The sequence below is a fragment of the Penicillium antarcticum genome, assembly GCF_028974205.1.
Source record: "Penicillium antarcticum strain IBT 31339 chromosome Unknown utg000006l_segment0_segment0, whole genome shotgun sequence".
NCBI classification, from domain to species: Eukaryota; Fungi; Ascomycota; class Eurotiomycetes; order Eurotiales; family Aspergillaceae; genus Penicillium; species Penicillium antarcticum.
The window spans coordinates 1,846,132-1,871,404 of NW_026695304.1; the positions used below are offsets into that span (position 1 = coordinate 1,846,132).

At 45.0% G+C, this 25,273-nt stretch overlaps 7 protein-coding genes across 7 annotated transcripts; 3 read left to right on the forward strand and 4 right to left on the reverse strand.

Moving 5' to 3' along the window:
* Positions 1-190: 190 nt before the first annotated feature.
* Positions 191-811, reverse strand: N7508_006772 (uncharacterized protein; the record flags this gene model as incomplete). The annotated part of the gene is made up of 1 exon (XM_058464838.1): positions 191-811. One exon carries the CDS (start codon positions 809-811, stop codon positions 191-193), a length of 621 nt encoding a protein of 206 aa, XP_058318691.1.
* Positions 812-1,777: 966 nt separating this feature from the next.
* N7508_006773 (uncharacterized protein) lies at positions 1,778-2,902 on the forward strand (the record flags this gene model as incomplete). The annotated part of the gene is made up of 3 exons (XM_058464839.1): positions 1,778-1,984; positions 2,039-2,374; positions 2,441-2,902. 3 exons carry the CDS (start codon positions 1,778-1,780, stop codon positions 2,900-2,902), a joined length of 1,005 nt encoding a protein of 334 aa, XP_058318692.1.
* A 674-nt stretch (positions 2,903-3,576) lies between these two features.
* On the reverse strand, positions 3,577-5,743 carry N7508_006774 (uncharacterized protein; the record flags this gene model as incomplete). Its single annotated transcript, XM_058464840.1, has 7 exons — positions 3,577-3,867; positions 3,929-4,012; positions 4,077-4,315; positions 4,390-4,691; positions 4,754-5,292; positions 5,363-5,568; positions 5,719-5,743. 7 exons carry the CDS (start codon positions 5,741-5,743, stop codon positions 3,577-3,579), a joined length of 1,686 nt encoding a protein of 561 aa, XP_058318693.1.
* A 2,933-nt stretch (positions 5,744-8,676) lies between these two features.
* On the reverse strand, positions 8,677-9,387 carry N7508_006775 (uncharacterized protein; the record flags this gene model as incomplete). Its single annotated transcript, XM_058464841.1, has 1 exon — positions 8,677-9,387. The coding sequence occupies one exon, from the start codon at positions 9,385-9,387 to the stop codon at positions 8,677-8,679; it is 711 nt and encodes a 236-aa protein (XP_058318694.1).
* Positions 9,388-20,206: 10,819 nt separating this feature from the next.
* N7508_006776 (Phenol 2-monooxygenase) lies at positions 20,207-22,442 on the forward strand (the record flags this gene model as incomplete). Its single annotated transcript, XM_058464842.1, has 4 exons — positions 20,207-20,256; positions 20,308-20,527; positions 20,602-21,095; positions 21,152-22,442. The coding sequence occupies 4 exons, from the start codon at positions 20,207-20,209 to the stop codon at positions 22,440-22,442; spliced, it is 2,055 nt and encodes a 684-aa protein (XP_058318695.1).
* A 703-nt stretch (positions 22,443-23,145) lies between these two features.
* N7508_006777 (PhzF family phenazine biosynthesis protein) lies at positions 23,146-24,126 on the reverse strand (the record flags this gene model as incomplete). Its single annotated transcript, XM_058464843.1, has 1 exon — positions 23,146-24,126. The coding sequence occupies one exon, from the start codon at positions 24,124-24,126 to the stop codon at positions 23,146-23,148; it is 981 nt and encodes a 326-aa protein (XP_058318696.1).
* A 521-nt stretch (positions 24,127-24,647) lies between these two features.
* N7508_006778 (L-PSP endoribonuclease family protein (B.t1.c1)) lies at positions 24,648-25,157 on the forward strand (the record flags this gene model as incomplete). Its single annotated transcript, XM_058464844.1, has 3 exons — positions 24,648-24,812; positions 24,873-25,033; positions 25,091-25,157. The coding sequence occupies 3 exons, from the start codon at positions 24,648-24,650 to the stop codon at positions 25,155-25,157; spliced, it is 393 nt and encodes a 130-aa protein (XP_058318697.1).
* Between the last annotated feature and the right edge of the window lie 116 nt (positions 25,158-25,273).

Below are 25,273 nucleotides of genomic sequence, written 5' to 3' on the forward strand. Positions count from 1 at the left end.
AACCACTTTACATACTAGATTTATTTTCAGATACAGACAATCTCATCGTCAAATCGCTCCGTGCGCCCTGCCAGGATCGATTCTCCAATTTTACTTCTAAAGTCACGATCTTAGTCTGTTACTTGCATTCGATTGACAGAGCTCGATGTTCTGATCATCGAAAGAGCGTGCGCTTCATTAAAATCACAATCTATCTTGTGGGTGTGATGGAGTCTCTGATCTTCTCCTTTAGTCCTGGAATCTCTGCGTCGTCATCGACTCTTAGTCCCTTCATCAACCGAGCCAACAAAGCATATATACCGATAACAATGATCACCTCGACGACCATATCCGCTCCAAGGAGTTCCAAGGCATCCTGAATCGTTTTTTCCTCGTTCGTATACGTGGCCAACTGCTCATCCACCATTCGTAGCAGAACCCTATCCCGGGCTGTCCATGGGCCTTGACTAGTGTCATGGATGACTGAAGCTGGACAGCCCATATTGTCGATTTTCTCTTGAGGCATGTTGTGAACCTCGGCAACAGGCAGATTGACATCCCATTCGTATTTCGCTTTGAGAATCGTGGAAGTCCGTAATACAATCAATTGCCACTCAAGTATGGGCAGTCCTCGCTGGGTACCATCGAAGCAGGCACCGATGAGGCCCAGGAAATGGGGTGCAAGACCATGGGAGTTCGCAATAGTCAGAATAATGTTGCGACGAAACGGCAATATATTCAGCTTATCGCGAAGATTAGGTGGAAGATCGTCGACGTTAGGGTACGGCACAAGACAAGTCTTGCGGAATGGATCATTGTCGCCGGTGTTCATGATTATTTCTGCTCACAGTTTGGAATAAGACAAGTCTTGATATTTGAAAAATGATTTAACTGCAGGTCTGGTTTCGGGATTGATGAAAGAAGGATGATTCTGTTCTTGGCTCCATCACACATATATACTGTATTCGGGAGGTAGCACAAATGTCCAAGCTTCTTGGTCATTGCCACCTTCTGCACTGGTAAACTTTACATCCCCATCTGCCATTCGCCACCTATCGTTTAGGTAACCTTATTCAATCCGGATGTACCACTATACGTCAAATACTTCCAGTTCAGGGGATTTGCAGAAAACTCTGAGTTACAGAATGGCCGACAAACAAGTTTGTTGTGGACGTCGCTTGTCATTTCAACGCGATCTATCGATCACCTGAGGCCCGTGCTTGTTCCAATTTGGAGTCGGGCATATAATGGCTTGAAGGGGGCCAGTCAAATCTTTGGTCGGAAGGATTATACTCAATGCCAGTGTTGTGTGGTTTCAGCTCATGGTGTGTGGAAGGTGGTTGTTGCACAAAAAGGGTATTATTATCGTACATTTGCTGTTCTGAGTGAGACCGACAGGGCTGACATACTTCTCGCTGGTCATCTGCTACGGCGTTCCTTGCTAGAGCTTCTCATTCTCCGGTGCCAAGCACCCACCGCCCTGCTGTTGTGTAACCATGCGAATTGTAGACAAACCTGATCATTTACAATTTGATGACTCGATCTCCGTTCATCAACGCTTTTGATATGTCAAATCTTATTACAACACTTCCTGCATTGAACTTCTGGATAGTACAAGATCAGCATGTATTGACGTCGAAGGTATGTCCTATGTCACTGTGCGCTACTAGCGAGTTCCATTTCCGTTGTAGCTTACAATGGAAGATATAAAAACGCTGTTTATCAACAAATCACCCATAACATATAATCTCAATCACTTCTTTATACATACACAGTATCGCCTTATTTACTGCCCATCATGACCAAGGACAATGGAAGTCAGCCACTGCGTGAGCTTAAAATCAGATGGCCAAAGCTTGATGTGACTGTTACAGCCAGAATGCATGATTTGAATACTGCACTTGTGGATCTTCTGTGGGATACGCTCCCGTATCGCTCTCTCCAAACGCATGCTGTTGTAACGGGTGATCACCTTTATCATCTTGTTCCGTCGGAGCCGTTGCTTGTGAGTTATCTCTTTCAGCTGGCTTTCGTCATCTTTTATCCTGATATCACATAGTACACAAACCCTGAGCACAAGGTCCCCGACAGAACACAAGAGCCTGATGGCACTGTTTTTCTTTCCAAGTTTCAGCATTTGGCTATAAAGTATGGTCGCGTGACTGAGCATCAGCCTGCAGCACCTTGTGGAAACGTTATTCCTGAGGATTTGGAGAAGCTCCGCTGCGTTGGAAATGAGATTTGGAAAAGTCAATTTGAGACAAAAGATCCAATTGAAGTGATTCTTTGGGATGGTGCGACTCCTGAGCCTGGTGTTGAAAGGCTGTCCCTTCGTCTTCAACGCACTGGGGTGACAGAAGAGGTGAAGAATGTTGTTCAAGAGATCCACCAAGAGGTATGCCTCATGTTCTTTCTCCGGGCTGTTTGTGCAAAAAGCTAACATATTCGGCTCCATTATCAGACAGACAAGTCTTGGTCAGGGGTATCACACGATGTCCAAATAATACATAGCGGTCGTGCTTCTTCAAAGCCAGGAGCGAAGAACTCTTACTTTGCTACCATGCTTTTCTGCAACAGTGAGGTTCGCACTCTGGGCTATTACCACTTAGACAATATACTCGAGATCGCTGTCTCAAACCCTGAGTTTGATCTCAAACATCTGATCATGCTTTATCGAAAGCTCGTCTCCACTCCTGCTGAGTTCCTGGGATACATCGGCCAGGAATACCTCCATAACAGCCACCGCAAAGTCAATGAGCTTATCACCCTCCATGTTGAAAAGAACCCCAATCAATCGGACGCTCGTGAGGATTTGCTTGCCATGGTGAGCGTCTTGGCGCAGTATATCAATCTGCTCAATGCCCAGAACCTGCTCATGTTCCCCTGGAAACACACTGCGGAGTATACTATCCCGTGCAACTAACGGGTACGGCTTATGTTATGAGAGATTTTCAACAATACCTCTCGGTTACCAAGGCTATGGATGCACGCTATACAATCGTTCAGTCTAATTGTTTATGTTTCACGGTGTCTTCTCGCGTAAAGTGCCTCGCTTGCAGATCTTTCCGTGTACAACATCTCTAGTGTGTAAGATGACTTGGACTACCCAAATGAGTATATGCCGCGTCTATCCCACATCAACTACTATCGGGCTCATTATTCCCTCCACCAATGAACAGCCTCTCGATGCATTTTGCCACAAGGCTGATTCTACATCGTATCTTGGCGGTTAATTCTAATTGCCGTGACTCTATTGTCATTGCTGTGGCACTAAGTTTCACGTTGCTGTTTCTGGTAACAATCCATGTCATCACCGATGAGTTAGCCTCCACTCCGTGTCCTTTGTCGGTAGGGTGGCTGTCATTGGTATTCACACTATAAGGCATGCCAATAGCCAGACGCTTACGGGTTCAGCATTCCGGCGACGGATTTGGGGTATGGTTAAGCTTGGAGCAGATCGGGAACTTCTTGCTACGATACAATTTTAAAAGCTAAGTTGTATTGACAGCGCGATTTTTAACTGGGCACTGGCTTTGGCTGGTTAATCGGTGGGCCTGTGGATTCTTGACAGAAGCCAAGTCACGACCAGGAGGATTATCAGGTGTTTGAGACACGATCTGGAAGATCATCAGCATTCGCATCCAACAGGAAGCCAGCAGCATCGAGCTTCTCGCGTAGTTGCTTGTAGTCAACTTCCTGTGAGCTGTTTGCCGCTGTTTTGATTGCAATATCTGCTGCAAATGCACTGACTTGCCCCATAGTCATAAAGGTATGCTCGATGCGGAGTAAGCTGAAACCGAGATGACTGCTAGAAGGAGCCGTGGGGACAAAGAGGTTGCTGCATTGAGAAGATTTGGGCACGATTGCTTGGTAGGACAGTAACCATGGCTATTGTAAAGGTATTTGTTAGGCACAGTAATTAATTCAGTAGAGAAGAGCTGCAACTCACTTTCCAGTCAGGTCCTTGCTTCCATATGAAACCTTCGTCGTAGATACTTCCGTTTCGCACAATGCGTCGGGTTGAGTGTATATCCTATTAAAAATTATCAATTAGCGAAATTTCAGGAAAGGATCTTTGCAAGTAGTGGTTGCTTTACAATCGGCCATAGATTGGTGAGGATGGGATCCACAACTGCAACTTCGGGGTAGCCATATTGTGAGTTGTGCATCGTGATCAGGATATCATCTCTCATCATCCGTCTTGCATCACGAACATACATCGCTCGCGGGAAATGCTCGTTGTCCACAAATTCATCCTTGGGATAGCCCCATTTTGACCATTCAGTACGAGTCGTACTCGGCATTGATTCGTCATTTGCGAGGAAGTAAAGCAACCCTAGAGTCGAGAGTGACTGTCATTAATGCTGCAATCTAGAGCCAAGGTGCGTTTTTTCTGGATTTAAGATATACCTTTCTGCCACTGAGCCAAGTCATCAAAGAGCTTCGCTCTCTCAGCGTGGCTTCCCTCGGGATACTCCAACGTGCGTCCCGGCATGTCAAAGCCAAGCCCTTCTGTGGCAATACCGATCATGTCCGTCTTGTCATTTGGTAACACAACGCTTGGTTTGAAGATTTCTCCACCGGCTGCAACATATCTTTTGTAAATCTCGTACTGTGAGGGGTCATAGTTGCTCGGCCGATCGAAAGGCACAAGATTGGATGTCTTATTTGTGAGACACAGTCGCCACGAATAGGCTTGTATATTCTTATCACTGTAACAGAGGGGGCAGATCAGTTTCAACAGAACTGTGTTGTTGGGGTAGAAAATACAGACCCAGCGCCCGCCTTTCCAAGAGCTTGATCTTGAACGGTGGGAAGCAGTCCACTTGATGTGTTGCCGGGAACAAGATATGGATCAACCTTAACGGTAAGCTGCGAGAAAGTGGTGTTGTACTGAACTCCAGCGAGACTTTCATTGTAGGGGACAATGGATTCACGGCCAATGGTGTAAGGCACACCTGATGCAGCAAGAAGATCTCCTTCATAAGTCGCATCAATGAAGTAGTGGGCAGAGAAAGTATTCCCTTCTTCTGTCTCAATCATACTGATTGCTGTACCTGACTTAGATACTCCGTCACCATTCCCGGCCCCCTTGAGAGCAGTCTCTAGAAAGACATCTAGATATTCTTCTTCGGCAAGCCAGTCTTCAATCACAGACTGTCCAACATGGCATTCAAATCGCCACAAATTTTTAGCTTTGGTGTGGTTTCTCCACGCCTCATCAAAGGCATCCGTGTTGTTATACCGGGCGGCGACGCGTCGGTAGAACTCGAGCGCGAGAGGACCAACTGTCACCGAGTTCTGAAAGGAACTCTGTGCCGTGAAGCGGGTTAGAGTCGAAAATCTTATGCAGTGCACTGCACTCCAAAGGACAGGGTATCACCTGAGAATCAATGTCCGTCCCGCCTGCACCCTCGATGGCAATTCCTCCAACGTGCTTCGAGGTCTCAAGAAGAGCAACCGACCGATTTAGCCGTGCGGCTTGGATCGCTGCAGAGTATCCCGCTGATGTACCCCCGACTACCACGATATCATACTCATGGTGTTGGTGAGCTAGGACACTGGGTGCAGGAAATGCAAGCGAATACGCTAGAGCGTAGAGAGTTACTTCCTTAGCCAGATACATATTGAATCTCATCCTCAGATGCAATTATGAGACCAATTCATATATCTCAAAGAGGATGAAGCCTTATGATATTTCAATTTGGTCTTCGCAGGGGCCAACTATGCAATACAAACCCACATTGATCTGCGCGGTTGCCATGGAGAACGATCCGTGAGATCTCCGAATTTCCTCACCGTAGGTCTGGAAGCTTGAATTATGCCCCGAGAAGAACCAGAATCTCGGCAATAGCTTAAGCTGCAGGACTTTACTTGTCCGGTCTGATTGTGTATTCAAGAATGCCAAGCTCCCCCTTGTAACTAAGATAGTGCTGACAAAGGGGTAAAGGGGAACTAATCAAAAGCCGCCGGCGTACTTCACGGTGACCGATCTCTGTTCGACCAAAAAGTTCCTTTTGTATTTCCGATCTTCAGTGCCGGCTGCCGTGGTCAAAATACCTATGAGGCACACGTCTTACATTTTGGCTCCTATTGTGTGCATAATTATCCCACCATTCCACATACTTATTGGATTTTGCGGGAAAAGCAAACAACCGCTGGCAACTTCCTTCCTTTCCGAATTTCCGACAGCTCATTTGAGATTCGTCTATTTCTAATATGGGATTGATAGAGTGTATGATTTTGACGATAAAAATGCTCAATACGTAATTGGAACAGAGGTTGGTAACTCAACTAAATGCATTTAGACCAAGCTGAATTCCGATTTCCCCACCAAAGTAGCGTCCAAAACCGCTCCCTAACACAACCCAACAAAAGTTATCATTGCATATTGATTCAAATGGAAAGGAGGTTCCTGTGGCGATATGGACGCTGGACAGAAAACTGGCAAATAGAAGCGCAATGTAAAGGTTCCTTGCTGGTCAGAGGATTTGCATGAATATGTGGTACGGAACAATTTCAAAGACAAGGCCGACTACACCGCACCAAAAAAAAAGGTAGGAATGCAAGATCATAACTCGCCTACCATGATGATACGATGCCCTGTTAGCTTTAAATCCCCTAAATCTATCGATGGTCTTGGAACTAAAACACCCACAAGAGTAGACTTCCGCATAACCCATTTTGGGCCGAAGGTTCCGGCCCAGAACCCAATCCAGCCTGGGTTGGGCCCGAGTTAGGCTGGGTTGCGCGGAAGTCTAGGTATATTCCAGGAGGGGGGGGGCGATGCCGAGTGGGATGCAACGGTGCGGTGTTATGAAAATCGCGGGGACCATCATCTCCTTGAAAGAGCCCGTTCTCGCTATTTACGTTCCACTGCTTTGAATTTGGGGGGACCTCGGTGTGTCAAATGCCGGAACCAACATTGTCGCGACATCCAGAGTGATCGAGGTCTCAGAATTTACAAAGTTGCCACCTTTGTGAGAAACTGGCGATCTTATGTACCAAATTGTCATGCACTTCTCGAAAGTGTTGGAAGTTGGAATTTGGGTCTCCAGTACGAGATCTTAGCTGCACAGAACTCCTGCAACTGTTATTTCAAGACGCATGGGGCTGTCTGTATAAGCTTTGCCGGTCTAGTAACCGGGTACAGTACGTCCCGAAACTAGTGCGACCATCTACACTCTTCAATTGTTTCCTAAACACTATTGACTAATTTACGCTAGTAAGTATTGGAGTTTTTCTGTTGTACCCCTGCTAGTAGGGCTTGTATTGTTTCATACATTGAGTAACACCATAGTTGGCTACATACGCTTGTAACATTTATCTAACACCTCCATACCCCACCACGACCACTGTCTTCATCCTTGGTACTCCGTACGGGAGACCTTGACAATCAAGCCACTACCAGAATAGCGCCAAACCTAGCCCTTTCAAAGCCTGAGCTTATCTATGATATAATCCGCAGTGGAGAACTATCTATATCGCAGATGGCAGAGGCAGCTGGCTACAACAGGAGTACCATCCTAAGAATCTCTTCCAATATACGGATGTTTGGCAACGTCAAAGCACCGCCTAATAAAGGTGGCCGACCACGAAGCATTACTCCAGTCATGCTAGAAGCTCTTTGCGATCACCTGCTCCAAAAGCCGAACCTATATCTCGACGAGAAAACCATTCTTCTGCGGGAGGAGTTCGATATTCAAGCGACAAAATCTAGGATTAGCCGTGCTCTCGCATCGAAAGGCTGGTCAAGAAAGACTACACAAATCAAGGCTAGAGAGCGCAATCTAGACCTACGTGATAAATATTTTCACTTTTTCTCGGATTTCTGTTCGTACCACCTTGTCTATATGGATGAATCCGGATGTATTAAAAGGATAGGCTTCAGGCGGACGGGGTAGTCCCCACTTGGTAACGCCCTAGTTCAAGTGTCTAAAATTTATCGTGATCAACGATATCAGATACTGCCTGCATATACCCAAGATAGCATCGTTTTATCTCGAGTATTCCAAGGCTCGATTGACGCGTCCTTCTTTAAGGATTTATTGAGCAGCTTCTCTAGCAATGTGGGAGATGGTTCGAGCCGAATTCCGTGTTACTGATGGACAACGCGTCTTTCCATCACTCCTACCGGATAGAACAGATATTTGGAATCCGGTGTAAAACTAGTGTATTTGCCTGCATAATCTCCAGATTTGAATCCTACTAATCAGTTCTTGCTGAGCTAAAGGCCTTCATTCGGCGGAATTGGCAGTTTCACGAAGATAATCTCGGTCAAGCATTTGATAACTTCCTCGACTAGTGCGTTGACGTAGCTGGTGCAAGGGGGAAAGCGCAGATAGACACTTCCGGCACGTAGGTCTGGTCATAGGGACATCGCGCACCTACTATAGCGAAGTCCGAACATTATCTCCACGGTTGACTCGAACAGATTTCTTTATGGGGTTTAGTGCAAGTCGCGCTTTATTTTGTATTTGAACAGTATCCATAGAAACTCGCAGCGTAAATGCTTATACTATATTATTACACCAACTAGTAACTTTAATATAGAAGTTTTGTGACTAACGCACTGAATATAGTGGTCGCTTCATGTTAAGTGCTCCTCTTCGCTCCTTGGAGTCCGCGCCAAGTCATTGTGTCAACCCATCCCAGCAACAGACCTAAGACGACGAGGACCATGAATTGAGACCGATTTTAGCTATTCTGCTCCTTTGTCTTCCATGTCGTCGCAACTTCATCACAATCCTTCATGATCTCATTCCACTGCATTCGACTCCACCGCTCCGGCCTTTCGACTGCGTCCACAAAATGTTTCATTGCAAGCACCATCTGCGCCGACCAACGCTCCTTACTAACCTTCCCAATACCAGCAGCCTGGGGCGTCATCAAGAGACGATTTATTTTCTCTTCAGAAGCCCGGTTATGCCCCTCGACCTGACATAACAAACTCCAGACACTCTCATAGACAATCTCCCGGTCCCAGACGACATTCATCGGCTCCCGCATAGTTGGACAGATAGCCACCCAGGCACAGCGCCGGGAATTCTGCACAAGCGGCACAGGAAACTGCACAAGCGTGCATGTGCCTGGCGGCGCGAATCCTCGCCATTTCTCGTATAGCTCCAGCTGCACTGCGCGCATTAGGGCTCCGTAGTCATCGCGCGGGCTGAAGGCTAATGAGATAGCGTCGTCAAAGCCTCCATCTAGACGGCCATACGAGTTGGCGGGTGAGACGATCAGGTCAAAGGTTACAGAGGAGTCGAGGCGGTTCAGGCGCGAGTTGATGGGGGTGATCGTGAGCTTTGATGGTAACTCGGGCCAGTGCTCTTGCTGCGCTCTTGTTAAGGCGGTGATGAAGTCTGCGTCCTGGCAGAGCAGTATGATCTCCGGGATATTGGCATTCATGTTTTCGTAGTGTTGACAAATGACGATGCGGTCTTCAGCGACTCCGTGCGGCTTACGTAAATCTCCGGATCTCGTCGAGAAAGTAATGATCCATGCAAACATAACAAATAAGATGGGAGAGCCTAGCACCCGGTTTGTATGGCGATTTCTGATCCCTCGAGCATGGAAATGACACGCAAGTACTGATTACATTTACCGAAAGACCTGAAAGGTTCTATCACTCATTCATAAATAAGCATTATAGTCTGGTATCCTAAAAATTATAAAGCGCAAGTGTGGTTAGACTTCCGCAAAGCCCATTTTGGGCCCAAGGTTCCGGCCCAGAACCCAACCCGGGCCCAGCACTAGGCCCCTAGTAAACCCAGTTTGGACCTAACTCGGCCCAACTTTTGCATTATTTCAATCATAAAACTGCTTAGTTATCAAGATAACTCACTGTTTTTTACATCGGTTTTGATCTATACCTTGAACCACTATACTTTTCTAGTATAACTGGAGTGTGTTCAAAGCTATAAACGCGTAGAATCAACCTTAAATAAGTAGTTATGGTTCTTTAGGCTTAGAAAGGTCAGATTTTGCTATGGTTTTCATAGTGTTTGACTTATGACCTTTTTATTGACCTTATATTAGATATACGTAGATAAGTTCTATAGGCGACACTATAGGTTTTCTGACGGCCGTTAGAATTGTATACTTTTTAGCTAGGGCATTAGTGTCAGGACCCTCGACTACTTATGTTGGTACCTGAGGCACGAGTTAGTGCCTCAGGAACCGTGGCAGTATAGTACTGCTCACCGCCCGGAAGCTGGGCCAGCCTATATTTAGTTCATCCCCGCTAACCCTAGGGAGGGTTCGCGTTTAGTCTCTTCTACAATAGAACCATATTGTACTACACGTCAGCTAAGGCTTCTACTTCGCTTACCTAACTAAACCGGAGACTCTGCGTGGTCTCACAATTCTGAACGCTTACCGAAACACGGTTTGCCCGGTAGAACCTTACCAATAAGCCATGAACTCGCGTCGCTCCTAACGCCTCACCGAAGGGCTTTAAGCGAGCCAATCTAGTGAGGACCCCTTGAATAGGCTAGCTAGGCACGACCCTAGGCCTTAGGTCACCGAAAGCGTTGAAGACTCGACCATGGAAACCACCCAAGAACCGACTGGGCTATTCCCGCCGACCGAACTAATACCTCTCCGGGTACTAACGCCAATAATCGAACAACAATCTTCTATAACTAGGGCAGCTTAGGGAGCGGTCACCGAATAGGAGATACGAGAACTAGAGGAATTGGAGAGAGAAGTATAAAATCTACGGAGAGCCTAGGTTATAGAGCAACTTCGCCGAGAGTAGGGCTATCTTACGTAATAAGCAGAGATAAGACCACCTCTACTCGCACCTAGCAATACGCTATTTACTACACCTAGTAATACACCGATAAGGGCGTTTACTCTAGCAAGTACGTCGCAATCGGAGATAACCTAGCCGCCTATCGCATTCGGCGAAGAAGCTATTATACCACTAACTAGTTTCCCTAACGAGCTATTCGAGCTTAATAACTATCGACCGCTATAAGCTACCGACCAGGAATCTGATCGGAAGGCCCTATTCACCCTACGCCGACATAGTATTAAGAAACCGCGGGATTAGCCTAACCTAGTGATCTATAAGGCAAAAGATAACGATAAGTATCGAAGATAGGTCTTCTTACTAGAAGAGTTCTTCGAGGCTAACTATACTTATATAGACTAGTTCGAGTACTAACCTTATTAGACGCGATAGGCGCTAGCCTATTGCTCGAACTAGGTGAAGGAGCTATATAAGGTCAAGTTTCCCTACGATACCCCTCGTTTTAGGGATATAAAGAACTAGGCCATTGGATTAATCAATAAGCACAAGAATCTATAAGAAGCTATGTCTAAGCAATTCTATCAATATAAGAAGTCTATACGACTATAAAAGAACCCTTTTTATAATGGAGGGTAGGAAAAAGCCACTTTTTCCTATAAGACTAATTATAATATAGTGGATCTTATAAGATAAGATCCCGAACCAATAAGAACCGAGATCTCGGCTATAACCGAATACCTTCGGATACTATCGGCAATAGAAGCTAATAGAAAGAACTAGAAGCATCTGCTGATAAATCAAATTACCAATGCTGATAAATCAACTAGGTGGCAAGAGCATTTGCCACCTAGGGGAAATAACATAAATAGAGAGTGATACCCCGACTGAAATAAATAACTATACTCTTCTCTCTCACTTTATTCTTCTTACTCTCTTCTTTATTACTTCCTTTCCTCTTATTACATGATCCTATAACCCTGACATCCTCAGAAATTCGACCTAGCTACTTAGAAAGAAACTAAGTCTATCCGCGAATATACTACGCGCTTAATCTAGTACTAGGGCTAGATAAAAGAACAAGAACGGATAGGCGATATTTAAATCTATACCCGGCTTCGTAACTCGGTGTTACCCTCTATTAAAGAAAGGAGGGAGTAATTCGACGTCTAGAGAGAAATAGACCTTATAGAGTATATCGACTATCTTACTACTATCGAGAATAATATCCCTACCCGACGACTAGCCCTATCTAACCGAAGGAAGGACGCTAAAGGGGCTATTCTACCGGACTAGGGAAATTAGCCCTAACCACACACTTTCGGCCGTAACCCTACCTTCTAGACTAAAGGTCGAGGACAAGGAAGGGGTAGTTACGGATTACGATAGGATCCGACACTACGATATAGCACTTCGACTAACCTAGCTAAGAAAAGAAAGGTATAGGATAGCGCCTATTTCAACTACGGAGAGATAGGTTACCTCGCTAGATCCTATATAAGGAAGAAGACGGACCTTAGAGCCTCTACCGTCGAAGTACCAAAAAATAGATAGCCCTAGTGAACCTTGCCGCAATCGCACTCGGGGCCGCTAAGATATATTTAGATAGAGAAAAGGTATTTGTCTACGAAACGGTTATTATCCTAGCCGATAGGGGTATCCCTATAAGCGTCCTTATAGATAGCGGCGTAGAGGCAAGTTTCGTGAACCAAAAATAGGCCAAATAACACCTCCCGGATAGCGAAGCTATACCGCGGACGGTTAGGGCTATTAACGAATAGACTGTCCGGTTATTTAGAGCGTATAAGCTACTTCTTGAAATAACCGATAGCGCCGGAACTATTCGAGAAGACCCTATTACGTGCGAGGCAGTCGAAATCCAAGGGTACGATATAATTCTTGGATACGACTAGCTTATCTTAGCTAACCCCGACATCAATTACAAAGAATATACGTAGAATTACCGTGACAATAAACCTACGTAGCTCCTTAGGATATCCGCCGTAGTATATTATAATAAGGCTACGCTCGGAGTATTCGTTATAGCTATCTACCTATAGTTATCGGATAAAGACGGCCTAGTGCCGTTCTTCTATATAGTAATTGACAATAGCGAAACTATCCTAGAAGCGTATAGGGACTTCGAAGATATTTTTAGCGAGGAAGACGCGGGCAAACTACCCTAGTCTATATATTTAGATCACGCTATCGAACTAGAGGAGGGCGCCTAGCTACCGCACTAGCCAATTTACCCTCTCTCCCCGAACAAGCTAGGGGTGCTAAGAAACTATATTAATAAAATACTAGCCAAGGAATAGATTCGGCCTTCCTAGAGTCTAGCTAGCGCACTAATTATCTTTGTCAAGAAGAAGGATAGGTCTTTACGGTTATACGTGGACTATCGGGGTCTTAATAATATTACTATCAAGAACCACTACCCCCTACCGCTAGTGAGCGAGACAATAGACCGACTATCGGGCGCAAAAATCTTCACCTAGCTAGACCTCTGGGATACCTACTATAGGATCCGAATCAAGAAGGGAGACGAATAGAAGATAGCGTTCCGTACGCGATACGGCTATTTCGAATATATAGTTATACTATTTAGACTAGCGAATACCCCTACTATATTCTAAGCGTATATTAATAGGGCGCTTTATAACCTCCTCGACCAATTTTGTGTCGTCTATCTAGACGATATCCTAATATTCTCTTAGAATAAGGAAGAGTATATCGAGTATATTCGAGAAGTCTTTCGACGGCTACGTATCTACTAGCTATACACAAAACGTAGTAAGTGCCGCTTCTATACCGATTCGGTTATATTCCTTGGGTTTGTGATCACCCTAGAAGGGGTAAGTATAGAAAAAGAACGTGTCAAAACTATATAGGAATAGCCTATCCCTAAATATACGTTCGACGTCTAGTAGTTTATAGGGTACGCCGGGTTCTACCGCTATTTTATTGAACGGTTCTTAGCTATCTATATACCTATTTCGGCTACTACCTACGGTAGAACGGCTAGGAAAGCTAACCAAAAGAAAGACGGGTTCTAATAGACTCGGGAAGCGTAAGACGCGTTCGAAAGGCTAAAGAGGGCTTTTACGGAAGAGCTATTCCTCTAACACTTCGACCCCGAACTAGCCTTACTAGTCGAGTGCGATACGTTAGGTTTCGGACTCGGGAGTATACTAAGCTAGTTATTTATAGATAAGGGATAGCACCCTATTGCGTATTAGTCTCGGAAGATGATTAGGCCAGAAACCCGGTATAAGACGTATGATTTAGAGCTATTAGCTATTATAGAATTATTTAGGCAATAGAGGCACTACCTAGAGGGTAGCAAATTCCTAGTAAGAGTCCTAACTAACCACGCTAACTTACGCTATTTTATAACCACAAAGGTGTTAAGTAGGCGGTAAGCAAGATAGTCCGAATACCTTGCGGTATTCGATTTCGTTATCGAATATAGGTCCGGCAAGAAGAATCTAGCGGATATACCTAGTCGGCGTCCGGATTACGCGCCTAAGGAAGGCGAAACTACGGACAATTTAATATTACCTATATTATAACGAAAGATCCGGTAGAGTTATAGGGCTACGGACCCTAACGAGATACTATTGATTAGTAGAATTATAGTGAGCGGAATAGATAGACTTTTATTGCCGCGCCTACGTTAGGTAATAACCTACGAAGGCCCCTTACGGACTAGCCCTATCCTCCGTATAGGAAGACTATTAGCCGAAGACCTCTAGAAGAGAGAATAGGCGTAGTACGGTTAAGAGGACTAGATCGACTTAAGTAGTCGAATACCCCGTCTACTAGCGGCAAAGGCTATAGACGGAATAGGGGTATATCTAGACTTATTGCGACCCTTACTTATTAAGTTAATCAAGTATACGTAAGCGTTAGATCCTATTAGCGTTAATAAACTTAGTAAGATAGAGGGACGGGCGTATAAGGATAGGCTAGTTAGACTAGCGGGCATAGCGTAGACCAAGACAAATAACGGACTATTATGCTATAGCTACTAAGTATACGTGCCGAATAACCTAGCCCTACGGCAAGAGATTATAAAAGTGCACTATAATAATCCGCAAGGGGGGTATTATAGGGAAAAACGGACTTAGGAAGCTATCGGCTAGCGTTTCTACTAGCACGATATAAAAAGCTTCGTCTATACGTACGTCTAAGAATACGTAGCCTATTAGAGGAACTTGACTAGGCGGTATAAGCTATACGGGCTTTTGCAACCTATGCTAGTGCTATCCCGACTAGCGGAATAGGTTAGTTTAGACTTTATCACTAGTATACCTCCCTTAAAATAGGATAGTAGGGTATATAACGTAGTTCTAGTAGTGGTTGATTTATATACGAAATACGTATTATATCTTCTATATACAAAGGATATTGATACGCAAGAACTCGCCTAGTTATAGTTCTCTAAAGTGATACTAATCCTAGGCATACTAGAAAACCTAGTTAGTGATAGGGGCAGCCTATTTATAAGCGAATTCTAGTCGTCGTTTTGCGTATTACTAAGAACAGACCGAAGGCTATTAACTATATTCCACCTATAGACCGATAGATAGACGGAACGGCAGAATCAGATAGACCTCGGCAAGGACCGCAAGGGACCGGACCAGACCGCGGACCGGACCGGACCATGCAGGGCTTGGTCCTTACTATCAGGACCGCTGGGCGGTCCCAACTTTTATAGGACCGCACCACTGCGGTCCGGTCCGGTCTTGCGGTCCTACAAACGGGACAAATATGTAGAACCCCGTGATTTACATAATTTATGAAGAATCTATTGGTATTTTTTAGTATTTTACTGTCATACTTTGTTATATGTAGCCTAAACGTATTCTTTCCAGAAATTTTGAGTACTTTTCTAGAAATTACTTATGTGCATGATTCATGTTGAAAGGATCAATTGTCCTTTATATCTATTAATTATATACAAAATCCGTATTATGTCTTAGTCTCTTTGGAATACGCCCTGACGAACGCCTCTGAATGTCAAAATCAGGTAGAGGGATCTCATCATTATCAATAGCCCTTCTCTTCCCTAGCGCTCGTAGGCTAGGCTGCTTAATAGATACTTCTGCAGAAGTTTCTATTGTAAGATCTTCCTCGTCATCGCTAATAGGATCAAACTCTTTATCCTCTTGCTCAGTATTATCCTGCTCCTTCTTCGAATGCTTCTCTTGGGTAGAGAGGAACTTATCTACTAGCGCAAGCTGCTTAGACTATATATCAAATCTGGTTGTATACATAAATATTATTAGGTCCTAAATAGTCTGTGGTCTTAATGAGCCCCGGCGATAGTGGCATATATCCCGAGTAGAGTTAAAAAGTCTCTCTACCCTAGAGCCGCTAGCTAGAGTTGTAAGGATATCTCGGGCAAGGCTTGCTAAGATAGGATACTCTGCCTTATAAGCCTTCTAGAAGACTAGGGGTGTTGATTGGATAGTACCTAGAGAGATATAAAGTTAGCAAAAACAAAGATTTGATATACAATAGGAGAGAGGGATATTAAACTTACTACTTCTAAGATACCTTATGAATTTATCTAGAGTAGTCGGTCTTGACTGGATAGAGGTAGTAGGTCTTAGAAGTATATCAATATTAGAGATATCGTTACTTATTGACTAGGAACTTGATATTGTCTATGCCTCTATATGGCGCTTCTGGTAAGGCTGGATATAAGTCTCGAGGGACTCCTTATACCGCGGTGCCTAGTGTTTCTCCTATTCTAGTATCAAGAAGAACTCAAGCTTATTTCGTGGGCCTAAGATAGTCCTAATTGTATAGAGATCATTCGGAATATTATTAGTCTTGCTATAATACTCCGCAAGCTTATTGCGCCTATGCTCGAGCGCTAGTTTTATTACTTTCTTCTACCCGACTTTCTTTCGTGCTAGCTGCGCTTTTGCCTTATTAATATAGGTAAATAAGGCATTGTAGATTCTAAACACATTATGGATAGTCACATTAGTTGTAGCTGATAAAGATGAAGTGAACTTGAAGAAGGGATAGGTGATTGATAGTAGATAATCAACCTGTCGCTATTTATCCTTATCTATCTTTATATTAGTCAGATTAAATTGTGCACAAAATCTATCAAATATAGTCTATAGCCGACGTGCGCGTCGAAGTATAAGAAACGTGGAATTCTAGCGTGTTCGGATATCTTGTATTGGTATAAGTTTCGGTTCTTTTGTCTGAAGTCCAATAAAGCTCTCGCGGCGCTAGGGGCTTTTATTGATATAGACTGCAATTTTACGAACCTAAAGGATATTATATAGTTAGTATCAAATAGAGATACGATAGTAGAAAAAGGAGGGGGTAGTATACTTTGTTGAGGGTTTGCATAATCCTTCTGTTCTCTTGACGGGCGGTATGTCTCTGATCGGCCCACTCTATTTCTTCCCTATCATTCTGTGGGTTTATATCTATCTGACCAAGAAGCTCCTTCAGACTGAGCTGTATAATATGTGCAATATATGGTATACGAATGATCGGTATGTGACTTGGAAGCTTAAGAGACGAAATAGCCTCTTCGAGAGTAGTTAGTAATATACCGTTATTCGATGTATTATCGGTAGTAATCGTAAGCACACGATTGGTAATTTGATGCTTCTTAAGTAGCTCAAGTAGGATACTACTAAGATAGGCGCTAGTGTGGGAGCCACGAAGAGGTTCAAAGCCGAGTAAGATCTCACGGTAGTTCCACTAAAGGTCGATAAAGTAGCCTATAACTGCTATAAACGCCTAACAAAATAGGGAGGTCTAGCAATCCAATGCTATAGAAAGCTTAGCGCCCTCTAGGAGGGTTTGAAGCAGAGAATCCTAACGTTCCTTGACTATCTCCTGAAGATGCCGACGGATAGTCCTAGCACTAGGTATTTTAGGGATAGATAGGGTAGAGGAAGCTATTTCGATAAGGGCGCGAAATTCAGGGTGCTTAATAAGCTGGAATGGCAGGCGTAGAGCAACAATAAAGGTGGTTAACCTATCTATCTAAGCTCCCGGTGAAAACCCCTGTTTGCGGGAGGGAAGATTTGTCTATAGAGAACTATATAAGTTAGTATAAAGTAAGCCTTGTAGATAGTATTTATACCCTATTCGAGATCATCTCTCTAATATCTTGTGTCTTACTCCTTCCCTTTTGATAGGTAGCGGCTTGTGAGAAATACCTATTTATAGTAGATATTCCCCGGTGCCGGTCTATAGGATAAGCAAGGATATGATTATACTGCTTATATATCACCTTAGGGGATCTATCAGAGATTGCAGCAACCTAGTAGAAGTGTTCCTAAGAGCCTACTAGCCGTTTACTATCAAAGATATTCCGTTTTGTTGCACTTCTATACTCGGTTTTTAGCCACCAAGCGACAAAATCCTTGTTAAACATCTCTATCCAAAGGATATAGTTCTTCTTGCTAAATAGACTAACACGCTCAAGAGTTTGTGGAATCGGGATAGGTACTACCGGTTATGTGAAGGCCACACTAGGAGTAGATATTGGTGTTACGCCTCCGTCTAGGTTAAATAGCTTATTAGATGTAAGGAAAGAGAGTGTATCAACTGGGTTGTCCTCAAAGATAGATAAGGGATAATTATCCGAGAATTGGGATGCGTGGCTCTATGATATATTGATGAATAATTAATAGATATTAGGTAGTGTGGCTTTAGAGTGATGGTCAAGACATACTATTATCTTTTATCTAGGCAAAAGAATCCTAAGGGGTATTTATATTCAAGAAAATGATTTCAGATAGAATAGGCTAGATTATAGACCGTAATTGGCTAATAAGACCCACTCTACTTAGATCTATGCGGTCTTAGACCGCGGGGACCGTATAAAGACCGTAAGGACCGTATAAAGACCGCAAGGACCGCATAAAGACCGTAAAGACCGCATAAGGACCGCAAGGACCGTATAAGGACCGCTAATAGATCGCCAAAAGACCGCAAGGACCACCAAAAGACCACAAGGACCGTATAGAGACCGTATAAGGACCGCTAACAGACCGCCAAAAGACCGCAAGAACCGGTAGAACTTATTAGATCCTGCAAATAATCTATATCTAACGCGCATGAATCGGCCTAAATGATAACAGCTATTAGATATCTAGTAGGAATATCAACAGTTTCCAGGCAATAGATAGGCTCAAATTCTGACGGCCGTCAGAAATCTAGTGGGGATATCAACAGTTTCTAGGCAATAGATAGGCTTAAATTCTGACGGCCGTCAGAAATCTAGGCTAGGGATATTAATGGTCATGACTCTTCCTAAGCGTACAAGTGCTCCGGTGTAGAAAATATATATATCTTTGCATGATCAGAAGTAAATTCTAAAATGTCAACCACAACAGTCCGAAATCGAAAGTTCATTGGTAATTAACTTAATACCAAGCTTCATGAAATCAGATACAAGGTAGTTTCAACTGTTTTATTGATTGTTAGACCTGATTCATTATCAAAATTTTTGTAGATACCAAAACAGTGTTAAATAACAGTAAAAAACGTGGCTGAATAATCAGTTTATACGGCCAAACAAGGAAGGTCTTGGCATAATTATGAAATTGCGGGGGACCGCATGGGGGACCGCAAAGGACCACGGGGGACCGTGGTGCGGTCCTGACTACTTTGAAAAAAGACCAAAGACCGCATGGTCCGGTCCCGGTCCTCAAAGTTGGGACCGGACCCGGTCCTTGCCGAGGTCTATTCACAACTAAGGACAGTGCTGATTCAGTGTTTACATTCTGCTTTTTTTTTGTATGGTACAACCGTAATGCATGCTGCATGTCCTATCCTCGCCGCAATCTTTATTTGCTCTGTCAGCGGCCCTTCTTTCTAGTTAACTATAACTGCTGGAAGAATGGTGGAGGAACTAATGGCTTCCGTGGAAATACCGAAAGCTGTGCCTACTATTCATTGACAGTGTTCATAGGTTTCTCCTATTCAGATTTATATTACCATTCGGGTCCCTATATATTACTGCAACGCATATTTCATAATAACTTTTACGTATTTAAATTTAGATATCCCATTTAGCTTGTCTTCCAGCTCTTCATTTCCGCTGGCTCATTATCTCCAGTTCCTCCGAGAGCCGCTGACAAAGCGGATAAAGAAACTCTCCTCATTCCCAACAGAATAGATAGAGGAGCGACGCTAGCATAAAAAGGGACCGAAGTCACCGAACTGGCCACGGCCGCCTAATCATGGTCACGAGCGGACCGGTGCGGTGTCCGTTTCCGACAAATGATCGTCAGTGGCATAGGACCGGAACTCGGATATCTTGCGGCCGAATAGTGACAGGAACTGCATATAAAGTGGCGTCGGCTACCTCATTGTATCTTAACAATCGCACTATTGACCCCGAAGCCAGTAAACTGTCTCTCGATCGCAAAACACAGCACCTTCGCCCTAGTACGAACTGCCTCCTTGTTTCATTCTCTTAGCATGGCTCTCAATGCAGGGCCCCAGGAAGTCCTGGAGTCGAAAACGGACGTGTGAGTGTCTTTAATTGGATTTTTCTCTTCCACGCTAAGACGGTATGTCAGCCTCATTATTGGCGCAGGGCCAGCTGGTCTCATGGCTGCGTGGTGGATGGCTCGCTGCGACATCAACGTGCGCATAATCGACAAACGTGGTACCAAGGTGATCAATGGCCATGCTGACGGGCTGAGAGCGAGAACCGAGGAGATACTTGATAGTATGGGCCATGGCCTGCAGGAAAAAGTTACCAGAGAGGGCTATATTTTCGAAAGCCTCAAAACATGGGTCTGTAGTAATTTGCGCCCCAGGCCGCTGCCTCCCTACTTCGACGTTGACTGATCAGAGGCGTAAGCAAACAGATTCCAGATGAAAAAGGAGGAATCTTTCGGAATTCTGTTGACAAGTTAATGCAAGACCACATTAACGATTTACCTTCTCCATTCCTGAATGTTACCATAACCCAAGGACGTATCGAGCGCTTCCTGGTTGACGCAATTGGTGAACTTTCCCATTGGAAGTTGGATGTTGAGCGAGGCGTCACTGCTGATTCTCTAGTCTACGATCCTAACTTGGAAAGCGACCATGGTGCGTATCCAATCACGGTGACGTTGCGAACTCTTTCGGACGATGAGGCGAACCCGAAGCCGGCAAATGGTGCCTTTGGTGGTCGCGATGTTCTGGCCAAGAGCAACCTACCACCGGATGAATGGAACCATGGTGATGGACGGAGGCAGAAGTCCGGTACCCTCGAGGTACTCAAGGCTCGATATTTGATTGGGTCCGATGGTGCACATAGCTGGCTCAGGGATCAATTGGATTATCGAACCGAAGGCTCTCGAACTGATTCCATCTGGTGGGTTTATCTAAGCACAGAGAACCTTGATAGAGATGCTTACTGACACGATCAAGGGGGGTAATGGATATTGTGCCTATAACCGACTTTCCAGACATCCGATACCCCTGCTTCATTAAGGGCACACAAGGAACGCTGATGCTCGTCCCGCGGGAGCGCAACATGACGCGGGTCTATGTTCCCTTCAGCGAACAGTCTTCGGGTGATCGATTTAACCGCGCATCGATCACACTTGAGCAGATTGTTTCGAAGGCTAAGAAATTCTTTGCACCCTACAAACTCGACTTTACGGTTTGCGAGTGGTGGAGTGTGTACCAGGTTAGCCAGCGAGTAGCGGAGCGCAGTCAACATCCGGGCAACCGCATATTTCTCACTGGTGATGCTGTACATATGCATTCCCCCAAGGTCGGACTAGGCATGAATACGAGTATTCAGGACGGGTTCAACCTTGGTTGGAAAGTTGCGTTGGCAGTCGCCGGGATCGTTCGTGATGAAAATGCACTGCTCGCTACGTATGAGGGCGAGCGACTCCCTGTGGCTCAGAAGCTCGTCGCCTTCGACCGCACGCTTTTCATTGACAATGGAAATCTGGATCCCAAGGAGTTCCAAAAACGCCATACCGAATTTCGGGAATTCTCAGATGGCCGAAAGCTTATGTATGCACAGAGCATTCTGGTCTCTAAGCAAACAAGCACACAGTCTGTTGCGACTGGACTGATTGTGGGCGAGTCTTTCAAGCACGCTCGGGTCTTGGGGCATGCAAATTCGCAGCTATACTGGACGACAAAACTTTTTGAGAGCGATAGCCGATTCAGGATTGTCCTCATGGCCGGGGACGTAAGTGTGCCGCATCAAATGGAGAGAGTCAAGAGGTTCTGTGAAAGACTGGAAGCCGAAAATGAGGATGAGAGCGGAAGAAAAACGTCGCTTCTCTATACCCGCTATCGGTATCCTTTTACCGTGTCTTCGGATACTCAAGATGTCTGTTCCCCTATCCTACAACACCCTGCTATCTCGTACCTGCATCAACGATGCCTCACGTCTATGGTGTCCCTCCTAGCGATTCACAGCACCGTGGATGCCTCCGAGTCTATCTCTCCTTTCGAATTTCCAGCAGCCCTACGTGGGCCTTTCGACCCAAGCTACCATGGATGGGACTTCTCGCGTATCTTCGTTGATGCACCAGTCCATTATGACCGCTACTGTGACGGTCGAGCATATACAAGGTGGGGGATTGACCGTACAAGAGGGGCTGTAGTCGTTGTCAGACCTGATATGCATGTGGGATGGGTTGGTGAATTAGAGGACCACGCTCTCGAGGCGTTTTTTGCGAATCTACTTAAGTAGACGTTGGCGGAGAAAAGAGTAACTAAAGAGGCTGTCAGTATCTGGGGCGAGGCTGCACGGTCCTTCTTCTTACCAGATAGGAAGCTTACTCTTGATTATGGCGCTCTCAACTTCCTATTCTGTCTGATAAGCCACTACTCCTTAAATGGTGTTCTGAAGTCGAATAACTTGTAGATTTATCTTACAGCAGGTGCGTCACGGCCGTGTTGCCTATTCCAGGTTTCCGTAAGCTCCCCATTTCACCTTAACTACTTTGGCTGCCAGATAGACCATTTCTGGTTCGACATTACTCCTACAGCTGATATTAGGTCACCACGTTTTATCAGACCTATCTGGGCGCAGGTTCAGCCCGCGAGAAAAAGCATAAGTCTGGAAATTGATGAGAAAGGTTGGTACAATATTCTTGGAGTTCTTGGAAGTGGGGGGTTTTATACGCCTTCCAGGAGAATTAATTTCTAATAAATCGCATACCAAACACTTCGCCGACATCGCTACTTGGTGGTCGCTCCAGGAGACAGAGGAAAGAAGACTTGGCGGACTGTATGGCTGTCCCCAACGGCTGCCCGTTTGCGGTTGGATTTTGAATAGCTTCATGCTCTCGGCAGATGATGATCAAGGAGATGCTGGCCGAGGATGCGGCGGTTGGGTTATCCAGACATTCAGGGCGCCAATCCTCAATATTGATCTCCTGTGAGACAATATATCAATCCAATCGAATTTGGCCCGAGAATACCTGGACAGCTCCTCCAATGAGTTTCACCTCTTCGATCCCCTTTTTATCGCGACAAAGCACAACATGAACACCAATATTACTCTTGCGTCCCATCTCAACTCCTTGCACAATCTCATAGTCAAACACCAAATTGTCTGCAGGCTGTTGGCTGAATAAAGAGAGGTATGCCGCTAGACCAGTGGCAGAGCTGCCAGTGGCCGGATCTTCAAAATTCCCCAGAAGCATACGTGTACGAAGCACTGTCTTTCCACCGTCAGGCACATCACGAACATAGAAGTAAAGATTGATGAGCCCTTCGCCATCCCAGCCAGCATCGAGGTAACCTCCATTCAGGGCTGAAAGAGTCTTGATCGTTTCACCGCCAGTGGGCATGTCTATAGCGCCTAAAGCGTTGATGCTCGGAAGCTCAACAGGAATCACAGTCATACCCTTGACGACGGAGAAAACAGGGAAACTGTCTTTTTCAAATTCATTGGTCTGCAGAAACTGGCCGAGGGTGGGATGTAGTCGCAGAAGCTCCGACAAGGGAAATCGCGTCTTATGAAGGTGGAATTCATGCGGAATGGAGGCCGAAACAAGTGACGATGCCGCCATTTGTGAGATTGGAATATCACCAGCTTTAGTTGTAAGGGCTTTCAATTCAGCCTGTTCTTCTCGGCATGGCGATAAACGAAGGAGCCATGATGCGGCACCAATGGTCGGATGGCCAGCGAAAGGAAGCTCCTTTGTGGTCATAAAGATATCGATTCTGCGCTTTGAAGGAGTCATCGGGGAGACCGGGTAGACAAATATGGTCTCCGAAAAATTGAATTCTCGAGCAATGGCCTGCATCTGGTCTCGGGTAACGCGTTCCGAACTAAGCCTCGGAAGAAAAACCACGGCCAATGGATTCCCCTTGAAAGCGCTTGAAGTGAAGACATCAAGCGTCACATAATCGAGGTACAACACCATGTCGGCGACAAATTTCAGTATAAGTGGGATGGAGAATCCAAGACGAGCAGGGATAAAATGTCCTCGTGGGGACCGTGCAGAAACTCAGCTTTTCACCTTCGAAAAAGTCAAAGCAAAATAAAAGGTAGAAGATAACAGTCAAGATTGAAAGTGGTGTTCCGGGCAGCGATGAAAGGAACTCGACGGTCAAGCCGGAAACGTCGAGGCCTTTATTGGTAATGAATCTGGTAATAACTGTAATTGAATGACGCTGGGTCAGTTCAAACTGCCGATATCGGCCTATGGCGGTTTCTGTCGGACTTCGGCAGAATTAAATGATCCACTTTGGTGGTTATTTGAAGTATAATTTTAATAGATAGTTTGGTTCGGTGAATGAAGCGAGAAGGCATTTGCTGAGAAATACCAATCAGACGTCATGTCTGGAAAAGTGTAAAAGGGTAGATTATAAATACCTGCCGTTTGATACGGAACGCTGCTCTCCTTTACGCTTCAAAACTTTCGGAACTGATCTCTGGGCCAAAATGTCTATTTCAAGAACGGCAGCTCATACAGACAAGGCGCCTCAACCCTTTGGGGGCCTCTATTCGCAAGCAGTCATTGCTAATGGCGTTGTCTATTGCTCTGGAATCGTTGCGATTGATCCTGAAACAGGTAGCTTGATTAACGGGGATCTCAAGGCTCATACGGTAAGAAATAGTACTCCAAACTGGTTGCTAGGTGTGGTTGAGACGCTCATAAACTTCTAGAAACGTATCCTCGAGAGCCTTTCCAGTACTCTACAGGCTGCTGGCTCCAATCTCAATCGAGCTGTTAAGATCAATGTTTACCTCGCAAACATGGACGACTTTGCGGCCATGAACTCGGTTTACGAGCAATATTTCGTGGATGGAGTGAAACCCTGCCGAACGTATGTACGAATCCATTTGGTGCTTGTATAAACTTGTCTGATTTGTCGCAATCTCAGTTGTGTGGCTGTTAAGACTTTGCCTTTTAACACCGACGTTGAGATGGAATGCATTGCAGTTCTGTAAATGGCTTTGCTCATCTGCAATTGAGAAAGCCTCGACGATCTAAGCTTTACTTTTCCTCGGAAATGGGCTTTGTTTAAGTCGATTGGTTGGGACAACAACAGTATTACACCTTGAGC